The sequence below is a fragment of the Chenopodium album genome, chromosome 27 (genome assembly GCF_948465745.1).
Source record: "Chenopodium album chromosome 27, dcCheAlbu1.1, whole genome shotgun sequence".
NCBI lineage: Eukaryota > Viridiplantae > Streptophyta > Magnoliopsida > Caryophyllales > Amaranthaceae > Chenopodium > Chenopodium album.
The window spans coordinates 34922730-34934620 of NC_137860.1; the positions used below are offsets into that span (position 1 = coordinate 34922730).

An 11891-nucleotide genomic window follows, 5' to 3' on the forward strand; every position below is an offset into this window, starting at 1 on the left:
ACAATCACCTATATGACACATGTCATCATAATTCACCCATATGCGATATGCCACATAACACAATAATTAATATTTCCTCTTTATACTCCCTTTTAAAGTAAAACATAAAATAAAATGTTATTGAATGCTAAAGTCTTTATGCATTCCTAACTTGCAAATTTGAGTAAGAAATGGAGTGTTCCATTTTCACTATAAAAAAAAAGGTGTACTCCTCTTTATACCCTTTTAATGTAAAAGTTAAAATAACAAATTATTTAATGTTAAAATCTTTATGTATTCCTAACTTGCAAATTATAAGTAAGAAAATTAAGCAAATTATTATAAAAAATCACCTACACATACAACACAAATAAGTAACACATTTCAAGAAAAATAAAATGAGCTTCAACCCGTTCGTTGAACGGGCCAAAATGCTAGTTAGTTTTAAATCACTTGCATGTTACCATGGTTAAATCACTTATTATACTCCTTAATCATATAATAATCATGCTATAAGCAATTAAGTTGGTGATTAATTTTCCCGCACTTTGCGTATTTTGTTTGTATTTGTTTAGTTAAAGAAAATGCACTATATAACAAGCATCATCACCACCCTAATTACAATATCTCAGAAACAAATCTGTGTATATGAAAATGGGTATTTTACTCTGCTTCTTTTTCCTCTTCTTTTCATCTGCTTCTGCTACTTGTAAACAATGTGTCTTCTCAAAAGCTGCTTTCTTTGCTAGCTCTAAAGGTCTTTCTGGTAATATTCCCTTCATTCTCTTAATAACTTCTCTGTATTTTTTAGTTGTTTCGTTTTGACTTTTTGACATCCATCCATAATGTTACATTGCGTACTTGTATTTCATTATAAACATATATATTTTGAAAATATACATCGTATAATAATTCTAAGCGCAAATATACAATTAAAGATATCAAAAGTCAACCCAAGTATAATTTGGCTTGATTAACAACAATCCAGATGATAATTAGTGAAAAAATGAAATGGTTAACCTTTAATTTATTTGTAAAACAAATGCAGGTGGAGCTTGTGGGTATGGTCCTTATGCATTAGACTTTCATGGTGGACATGTTGCTGCTGCACTTCCTTCTATTTACAAGAAAGGCGAAGGCTGTGGTGCTTGCTTTCAGGTATCTCTTAGCTTGTTCAATATATTCTCTACTAGCTAGTTATATTTATGTGCTAGCTTGTTAAGATTATTTCATGAAAGCTACTTGTTTTCGAGGTGATAATGATTCAGTTTTAGTTGATCATTGATGCTAGGCTAGCTACAAGCGCTCACTAGATTGACTAATGTGTTGTACGTGTTGAGCAGATAAGGTGCAACAACAGCGCTATTTGCAGTACAAAAGGCACAAAGATAGTAGTTACTGATGTTCATACTGATAAGACCAAAACTACACAATTCGTGCTAAGTAGCAGGGCTTTTAGGGCTATGGCTTTGCCTGGCAAGGACAGACAACTCTTACATGTTGGAATTGCAGATGTTGAATATAAGAGGTGATAATCATGTTTTACTTTGTATATCGAGATTTATTTCAAATTACATTATCAACGTGATGATCTTTAATTTTGGACATAAGAAATACGAAGTATATATTTTTCAAACTAGTTGACTTAGTATGCGTGTCAAATAAGTCAACTAGGATGAGGCAAAAAAAACCTTATTGTAACACATTCTGCCTCTCATAGTTGCCTATAACACTTGCTTGCTTACATGTAATGATATTGTGATCAATATGCAACAGGGTACCCTGTGTTTACAAAGGTCAAAACTTGGCGATTCGGGTGGAAGAGTTCAGTAAATTTCCAAATTATTTGGCAATCAAAGTCCTCTACCAAGGTGGTCAGACATCTATCTTAGGTGGTGATGTAGCCTCGGTAAGTAATTAAGCGTTACATATTCGGATAAAATCTTGAATTGCAAAAAAATGTAGTCTCATTATATTATAACTAATTTTGTACTGTTTTGGGCTATACTTTGCATATAGGTTGATAATCTAAGTAACTGGGTTTACCTGAGCCAAAACTATGGGGCAGTCTGGGACACCGACAACGCACCAACCGGGAAACTGGTGTTCAGGTTCATCATTAACTCCGGCTTCGATTCGCGGTACTTTTATACCAACGAAGGTGTCCTGCCTGCAAACTGGAAGCCTGGTGTGGTATACAACTCTAGTGTGCAAATCAGTGATATTGCTTTAGACGGTTGTGCTCCTTGTAAAACCTGGAAATAAACTGATTAGTGTTGTATGTCTGGAAGATTACTATGTATTTATTACTTTATTAGCATTACTAATGCTCAAAATTGTAGCAAAAAATCCCCAAGTCGTAAGGCTGGCTAGTTTTTTTATATCTCTCACCCATTGTTACTTCTCTTCATGATCTTATATATCTTAGCTTATTGGTTGTAGTTGTGCCTTTCTCTAATGTAACATATATTCTAAAACATGGATAATATATGTTATGTAAAAGTAAACCTAGTTTACCAAAAGTATCTAGGAAAACATGAGCGGTATTAAGGGTCTGTTACCTAACCTTCACTTATTTTAGGTGTGATAAGTTTAATTCAGGGAAAATAAGTTCATTCTAATATGGGTTACTCAAGTACAAATTACAACTAAAACAAGTTCAGATAAGTTAAGGTAAATCAATGTTACTTGTACCATGTAATTTGTACATATAGCCATTGGTAATTAAATATATTGATGTTAAGGATTATAATTAAGACGTACGGTTTTTTTTTTATATTTTTTTTTTATTTGAAGACTATAAGACGGATATATAGGAATATTGTACTGTTATTCTGTTTTTGGCATATGAGTTCCCTCTAGGTTTTTTTTTCCTTGGGAAGGTTTTTTTGGTTCCATCTAGATGTTTACCATGGTCCCTAATACCCTCCGGGAGTCCAACTGGGTGGGTGGAACCATCCAATTTGCCTTTAAACAGTCAATTTACCTGTTTACAACTTGCACTGATTTTGTTAACTCAAACCTACCATAAACGTTTATGACAACATATAATGGTCGTATATACTTCCAAATGACATTGTATGACCCCGAGATGTATCCCCTAGGATCACAAGACTTTTTGACACCGGGCCCTGAATCCTCCTATTCCTCAAAAAGCGTGAATAATAGCCTTCAATTTTGGAATTTTTTGACTTTTTTTCGCCCGAAAATAAAAATTACCGAGATGTTTACCATGGTCCCTAATACCCTCCGGGAACCAATTAGGTGGCTGGAACCATCCAATTTTCCTTTAAACGATCAATTTATCTGCTTACAACTTGCACCAATTTCGTTAACTCAAACCTACCACAGAAGTATATGACAACATACAATGGTCATATATGCTTCCAAACGATATGATATGACCCCGAGATGTATCCCCTAGGATCACAAGACTTTTCGACACCGGGCCCAAATCCTCCAAAATTCCTAAAAAAATGTGGATAATAGCCTTCAATTTTGGAATTTTTTTACTTTTTTTCGCCCAAAAATAAAAATTGCCGAGATGTTTACTATGGTCCCTAATACCCTCCGAGAGCCCAATTAGGTGGATGGAACCATCCAATTTGCCTTTAAACTGTCAATTTACTTGTTTGCAACTTGCACCGATTTCGTTAACTCAAACCTACCACGAACGTTTATGACAACATATATCAATAATCAATCAATCAATAACTACATACTAAAAGACACACCAGCAATGACACGTGTCATCTTTTGGTGTGTCCTTAGTATATTTTTTTTATGTTAAAAAAAACTTTTGAAAAAAATGATAGAGAATATACGCAAAATATTTTCTTCCAAAATTTAATCGCAAAATAATATATTTACCAACTTAGATATCTAATCATATCTTTCTATTTCTATATAAGTAATTGCTTTTTAATGTATATAATTATTATTTATAGTGAAAAAAATCATGAATATAATCTTTCAACCTAACATAATTAGCGAATGAAAATTTTTTAAAATGTGAAATAAAAAATGTAAAAAAAGAAAGTTTGAATTAAAAATATAATATGTAGTCATAAAAAATAAAAATAAAATAATAGTAGTATTTTAAGTTGCTAGATTTGGGATAAAATAAGAAATAGACTATAGACCAAATTTTTTTTTATATTTAAATATAGTTTTAATTGATACTCCGTAACGAAAATTGAAAAACCGTGCATGGCACGGGATCTAACCTAGTAATGGACATATACGCTTCCAAACGACATTATATGACCCGAGATATATCCCCTATGACCACAAGACTTTTCAATACCGGGCCCCAAATCCTCCAAAATTCCTCAAAAAGCGTGGATAATAGCCTTCAATTTTGAAATTTTTTGACTTTTTTTTTGCCCAAAAATAAGAATTGCCGAAATGTTTACCATGGTCCCTAATACCCTCCAGGAGTACAATTGGGTGGGTGGAACCATCCAATTTGTCTTTCAACAGTCAATTTATCTGTTTAAAACTTGCACCGATTTCATTAACTCAAACCTACCACACACGTTTATAACAACATATAATAGTCACATATGCTTCCAAACGACGTTATATGAACCAAAGATGTATCCTCTAAGATCACAAGACTTTTCGACACTGGGCCCCAAATACTCCAAAATTCCTCAAAAAGCGTGGATAATAGCCTTCAATTTTGAAATTTTTTGACTTTTTTCGCACTGAAATAAAAATTGCTGAAATAGTTACCATGGTCCCTAATACCCTCCAGGAGTCCAATTGCGTGGTTGGAACCATCCAATTTGTCTTTAAATGGTCAATTTATCGATTTACAACTTGCACTTATTTCGTTAACTCAAACCTACCACACACGTTTATGACAACATAAAATGGTCATATATGCTTCCAAACGATATTATATGGCCCGTGTGACATATCCTCTAAGATCACAAGACTTTTCGACACCGGGCCCCAAATCCTCCAAAATTTCTAAAAAAGAGTAGATAATAGCCTTCAATTTTGGAATTTTTTGACTTTTTTTCGCCCAAAAATAAAAACTGCCGAGATGTTTACCATGGTCCCTAATACCCTCCGGGAACCAATTAGGTGGCTGGAACCATCCAATTTGCCTTTAAACTGTCAATTTACCTGTTTACAACTTGCACCGATTTCGTTAACTCAAACCTACCACAGACGTTTATGACAACATATATATAATGGACATATACGCTTCCAAACATCATTATATGACCCCAAGATATATCCCCTAGGATCACAAGACTTTTCGAAACCAGGCCCCGAATCCTTCAAATTCCTCAAAAAGTGTGGATGATAGCCTTCAATTTTGAAATTTTGACTTATTTTCGCCCAGAATAAAAATTGCCGAAATGTTTACCATGTTCCCTAATACCCTCCAGGAGTCCAATTGAGTGGGTGGAACCGTGCAATTTGTCTTTAAACAGTCAATTTATTTGTTTATAACTTGCACCGATTTCGTTAACTCAAACCTACCACACACGTTTATGACAACAGATAATGGTCATATATGCTTCCAAATGGTATTATATGACCCCGAGATGTATCCCCTAAGATCACAGGACTTTTCGACATCGGGCCCCGAATCCTCCGAAATTCCTCAAAAAGCGTGGATAATAGCCTTCAATTTTTAAATTTTTTGACTTTTTTCGCCCAGAAATAAGAATTGCCGAAATGTTTACCATGGTCCCTAATACCCTCTAAGAGTCAAATTGGGTGGGTGGAACCATCCAATTTGTCTTTAAACAGTCAATTTATCTGTTTAGAACTTGCACCGATTTCGTTAACTCAAACCTACCACGGACGTTTATGACAACATATAATGGTCATATATGCTTCCAAACGACATTATATGACCCCGATATGTATAGCCTAGGATCACAAAAAATTTCGACACCAGGCCCTGAATCCTCCTAATGTAATCCCCCGTATTTTTAAATATTTTATAAATGAAAATTTATTTTATTTATAATATTTATTTGTTATTTTTCATAATTTAATTTCAAAAGTTTCAAATTATTAATCTGGGTCGAAAATTATTTGAACAAATTATTTTATGCACCTTTATTCTACAATTTATGTCCAATCATACAAGCCTAACCCATTTGTTTACTTAATCGACCCATTATTTTTATGAGGCCCAATCTTTCTTTTTACCCTACAATAATTCTCTCCTATAAATATCCCATGAATCTCCAAAAAAAAAAATTTCCCACACAAAAAGGTTAGTCTTATTTTCATCCTCCTTTGTTTCATTATTTTGCTTAATGTTAATTTAATTGTTTTGGGTTTTGATTTTAGTATAAAGATTATATTTTTAGTATCAAATTATATTTTAATGGTATAAAGATTATAAATTTCAGATTATATTTATGTTATAAATTTCATATTTTATGAATTATAAACCTAGGGTTTCAATTTATTGAAAATCATGATTTTAGGGTTTTTATGAACAATTGATTTAGGGCTTTTATAGTAATGATGTTTTGAAATTTTGGTGATTATAACTACTGATTAGTTTAACTTAATTCCAGATTATTTTGAACACATAGATTCGTGTTTTAATTTTTAGATTTCCGTTCGTTAATATTAATCCCGTTTTAATCCCGACCAGGTTCTAAACTCATCCGATTTTGACAAAAAAGTAGTGTTTTCCATGTGGAAACCACGTTTTAAGAAAGACTCACTACCTTTGGTAGTGAGCACCACCCTCTCGAGGCCAAATTCAGCCTCTAAATATGATTTTCGGGCAGTTTTTGGTTTTAACGAAGTTTTTACATACTTAAAATATTATCCTTGAGTTTGATTAATAAAATTAATTATGTTTAAAGTTAATTAAGCATAAATATATGTTTTTATTGAAGTTTCAAGTGTTGGAAATAGTTTCTAAGTACTACTTTTGATGTTTTATAAAGAGGGTTTAATCACCCATTAAAAAGAGAGATTTTAGGGGGTTTTATATAATTTTCAGATTTTTATTAGACTTTGAACTTACTGTAATTTCATGTATAAGAGTGTATTTTAAGGTTTTTATGAAGAAAAATTTAAAGAACTATATATAAGCCTTTAATTTTAACAAAAGGGAAGGTTTTAAAGTGTTGTTTGATTTGGATTTTGAAGGTTTTAAAGTAAGTTAGTATTGCTGTAAATTTAATTGATTGGGTATTGATTGAGATGTTATTATTTGGCTTAGGAGAGGAGTTTATTGAAGGTGATTTCTAGTTAGTAAAGTGGCATACCAATTCGTTTGCTCAAGGTACGTACAAGTTACAAAACCTTGCTTTTAGGTGCATGTTTAAGGACGGATCGAGAACTTAGTATCATGTCTAGGGATGACTGGGTTAAATTGTTTGGTTATACATTGTGAATTTCCTTTGACGTGCACTATTCCTTATTGTAATTATTGGTTATGTTCTAATTATGCAAGGTGCGCTTAGAGGCAAAGGTATGTGATTGGTGAAATGACTTAATTATTACTCATTCATGATTTAATGAAATAGGATGAGTAAAGGAATGGTTCATTCTTATAAGACAAGGTTAAGAGTTTGGGGTGCCTTATGCACTCAAGGTGTTTATACACCGAGGTAGTAAAGGAATAAATAATAAATGTTGCTTGCCACTAATAAATCAAGAATTGAAATTGAAAAGTTGCTTTACTTGATTGAATTGATATTGGATTGATTGTATTGTTATGCATATGAGTCATCACCAAGTCTAAACCTGTAAATCACGTAAAGTGCAAGATGGATGAGCAATAAAACTCTGGATTGGTGCACTTCTGGAGTAATGACAATCAGGGGTTGGGGTACATGGGGTATTAGCCGTGTACTTTTCTCGAGGCCGTCTGATCTACGAGTCTCTTATTTCAAATATTTTTCAAAACTAGGAGTTAGGTGAGATCTCATACTAACTACGGTCACGGAGTCGCGCCCGTGGTCGTTGGATGTTTATTGATGTTTCCGAAAGGAGGCATGGGGTTTTCTTTTATTGATGTTCCAAATGGAGCATGGGTTGGACAACCTTGTCTATTGCGTAATCCAATGAATAAAAATAATGATTTACCTATTATTAATTAATGGAGTCTTAGTAATATAAATAGTTGAGTCGTGTGTTGAGTCTATATTTTAATGATGCATGATGATTGATTATTAGTAGCATGTTATGGAATTCTTAATTTATTTTGCATCTTGTATGTACTCAGCTTTGCTGATTGCGTGCTTTGTGTGTCTTTCTTTGGTCATGGCCTTCGCCTTTCAATGACCCTGTGACGATCCAATTTTTACACTTGTAATATTGGGGAGCAGAATTACCACAGGTTCTTACACATGCAGCATTCATCAGGGTTGTGGGATCTTGAGTAGAGAGTTGGTTGTTTCATTTTATTTCTTTTGCAAGTTTGAATTTATTTTAATTCGATTTTATTCGACACTATTTCTTTTGGGTTTGAATTTATTTGAACACTGAATTTAATCACTTACTACTTTTATTGGGTTTTGAATAAGGGCCTTAATGGTTCCAAGTTGTATGACTTAATTTGGTTTCATTCGTTGGTTTTGAAACTTATTTATAACTGATTTAGTTTTTCCGCTGCTATTTTCTGATAAAGCCTTAACGTTTGAACACGTGGCGGTAGCACGCCAGTAATTCTCTTGAATATTGTTCAGGGTCCTCAGAGGTTTAAAGAGAGAATTATTGGGGTGTTACACCTAAATTCCTCAAAAATCATGGATAATAGCCTTCAATTTTGGAATTTTTTGACTTTTTTTCGCTGGAAAATAAAATTTGACGAGATGTTTACCACGGTCCCTAAAACCCTCCGGAAGTCCAATTGGGTGGGTGGAACCATCCAATTTGCCTTTACACGATCAATTTACCTGTATACAACTTGCACAGATTTCATTAACTAAACCCTACCACGGACGATTATGACAAAATATAATGGTCATATATGCTTCCAAACAATATTATATAACCCCGAGATGTATTTCATAGGATCACAACACTTTTCAACACCGGGCTCCGAATCCTCAAAAATTCCTCAAAAAGCGTGGATAGCCTTCAATTTCGAAATTTATTGATTTTTTTCGCCCATATATAAAAATTGCCGAGATGTTTACCATGGTCCCTAATATTTTCAAGAGTTCAATTGTGGGGTGGAAACATCCAATTTGTCTTTAAACGGTCAATTTACCTGTTTACAACTTGCACCGATTTCGTTATCTCAAACCTACCACGGACGTTTGTGACAACATATAATGGTCATATATACTTCCAAACGATATTATATGACCCCAAGATGTATCCCTTAGGATCACAAGACTTTTCGACACTGAGCCCCAAATTCTCAAAAAGCGCGGATAATGCCTTAATAAGTTTGGAATTTTTTGACTTTTTTTTTCCCGGAAATAAAAATTGCAGAGATATTTACCATGGTCCCTTATACCTTCGGGATTCCAGTTGGGTGTGTGAAACCATCCAATTTGTCTTTAAACGGTCAATTTACCTGTTTACAATTAGCACCGATTTCGTTAACTCAAATCTACCACGGACGTTTATGACAACATATAATGGTTACATATGCTTCCAAACGACATTATATGACACTGAGATGTATACCCTAGGATCACAAGACTTTTCGACATGTAAATTTCCTCAAAAAGTGTGGATAATAGCCTTCAATTTTGGAATTTTTTGACTTTTTTCGCCCGGAAATTAAAATTTCCGAGATGTTTACCATGGTCCCTAACACCCTCCGGAAGTCCAATTGCGTGGGTGGAACCACCAAATTTTCCTTTGAACGATTAATTGACTTGTTTAGAACTTGCACCGATTTCGTTAACTCAAACCTACCACAAATATTTATCACAACATATAATGGTCATATATGCTTCCAAACGATATTATATGACAATTAAAATTTCCGAGTTGTTTACCATGGTCCCTAACACCCTCCGGGAGTCCAATTGCGTGGGTGGAACCACCAAATTTGCCTTTTAACGATTATTTTACTTGTTTAGAACTTGCACCGATTTAGTGAACTCAAACCTACCACAAATGTTTATCACAACATATAATGGTTATATATGCTTCCAAACGATATTATATGACCCCGAGATTTAGACCCTAAGATCACAAGACTTTTCAACACCGGACACCTTTTAACGATTATTTGACTTTTTTTCGCCCAAAAATAAAAATTGCCGAGATGTTTACCATGGTCCCTATTACCCTCCGAGAGCCCAATTAGGTGGCTGGAACCATCCAATTTGCCATTTACCTGTTTGCAACTTGCACCGATTTCGTTAACTCAAACCTACCACGGATGTTTATGACAACATATAATGGTTATATATGCTTCCAAACGACATTATATGACCCCGAGATGTATAACCTAAGATCACAAGTCTTTTCGACACTGGGCACGGAATCCTCCAAAATTACTTAAAAAGCGTGGATAATATCCTTCAATTTTAGAATATTTTGAATTTTTTTCGCCCGGAAATAAAAATTACCAAGATGTTTATAATGTTCCCTAATACCCTCTAGGTGTCCAATTGGGTGGGTGGAACCATCTAATTTGCCTTTAAACGGTCAATTTACTTGTTTACAACTAATACCGATTTCGTTAGCTAAAAACTACCACGGACGTTTATGACAACATATAATGGTTATACATGCATCCAAACGACATTATATGACTCCGAGATGTATCCCCTAAGATCGCAAGACTATACAACACCGAGCCCCGAATCCTGCAAAATTTCTCAAAAAGTGTATATAATAGCTTTCAATTTTGGAACTTTTTGACTTTTTTTTGCCCGGAAATAAAAGTTGCCGAGATGTTTACCATGATCCCTAGTATCCTCCGGGAGTCCAATTGGATGGGTGGAACCATCCAATTTGCTTTTAAATTGTCAATTTCCCTGTTTACAACTTGCACTGATTTTGTTAACTCACACCTACCACAGACATTTTTGACAACATATAATGGTCATATATATGCTTCCAAATGACATTATATGACCCCGAGATGTATTCCCTAGGATCACAAGACTTTTCGACACCAAGTCCTGAATCCTCCAAAATTCCTCAAAAAGCGTGGATAAGAGCCTTCAATTTTGGAACTTTTTGACTTTTTTTTGCCCGGAAATAAAAATTGTCGAGATGTTTACCATGGTCCCTAATACCCTCCGAGAGTCCAATTGGGTGGGTGGAACCATCCAATTTGCCTTTAATTGGTCAATTTACCCGTTTTCGTACACGCCTCTTGTATTGGCATAAGTTTTCACAGGGCCTTTACGTAGCCGAATAATGGTCATATATGGGTCGAAACAATTTTATATGATACTAAAATACATCCCGTAGTGTTCCGTGAATTTCTGATACCACACGCCCCCTTGACCATCCATCATCCCAGCACTTAGGCATTGTAACTTGTCTTTATACCGTCCATATTTCTAGAAAACAAGGAATTAAATGGGCCTAGACCTGAACAAGGAGGACGAGAGTTTGGTCCACAAACAAGGCTTAAGAGCTTCCATACTAAAACCAATTAGCAATAGTAGGAATTACTTCTCTACCTTATAAAGTGAAACTAACTCTCTTCTTTATCCAATGTGGAACACTCTCAAATGGGCTACAATATAACCATTGGTAATTAAATAATTGATGTTAAGTAATATAAGATGGATATATAGGAATATTGTTATTCTGATTGATATACAATTGCAGTAATAACTAAAATCAAACTATAAATATATGGATAACACCGTACCTTAATTAATGGCTTGATCAATTTAGAATAACTATATTTATATTTTATAGATTGCTCAATTTGAGACAAAGTCACGTGTAGCTGCTATGCCCTTTCGTCGGTGATCAATGGTAAT

General features: G+C 34.2%; 1 protein-coding gene across 1 annotated transcript; it reads left to right on the plus strand.

Moving 5' to 3' along the window:
• The first annotated feature begins 633 nt into the window (after nt 1-633).
• On the plus strand, nt 634-2364 carry LOC145621193 (expansin-like A1). Its single transcript, XM_081675930.1, has 5 exons — nt 634-745; nt 1028-1137; nt 1323-1507; nt 1756-1888; nt 1999-2364. The coding sequence occupies exons 1-5, from the start codon at nt 634-636 to the stop codon at nt 2242-2244; spliced, it is 786 nt and encodes a 261-aa protein (XP_081532056.1). The 3' UTR covers nt 2245-2364.
• Nucleotides 2365-11891: the final 9527 nt, after the last annotated feature.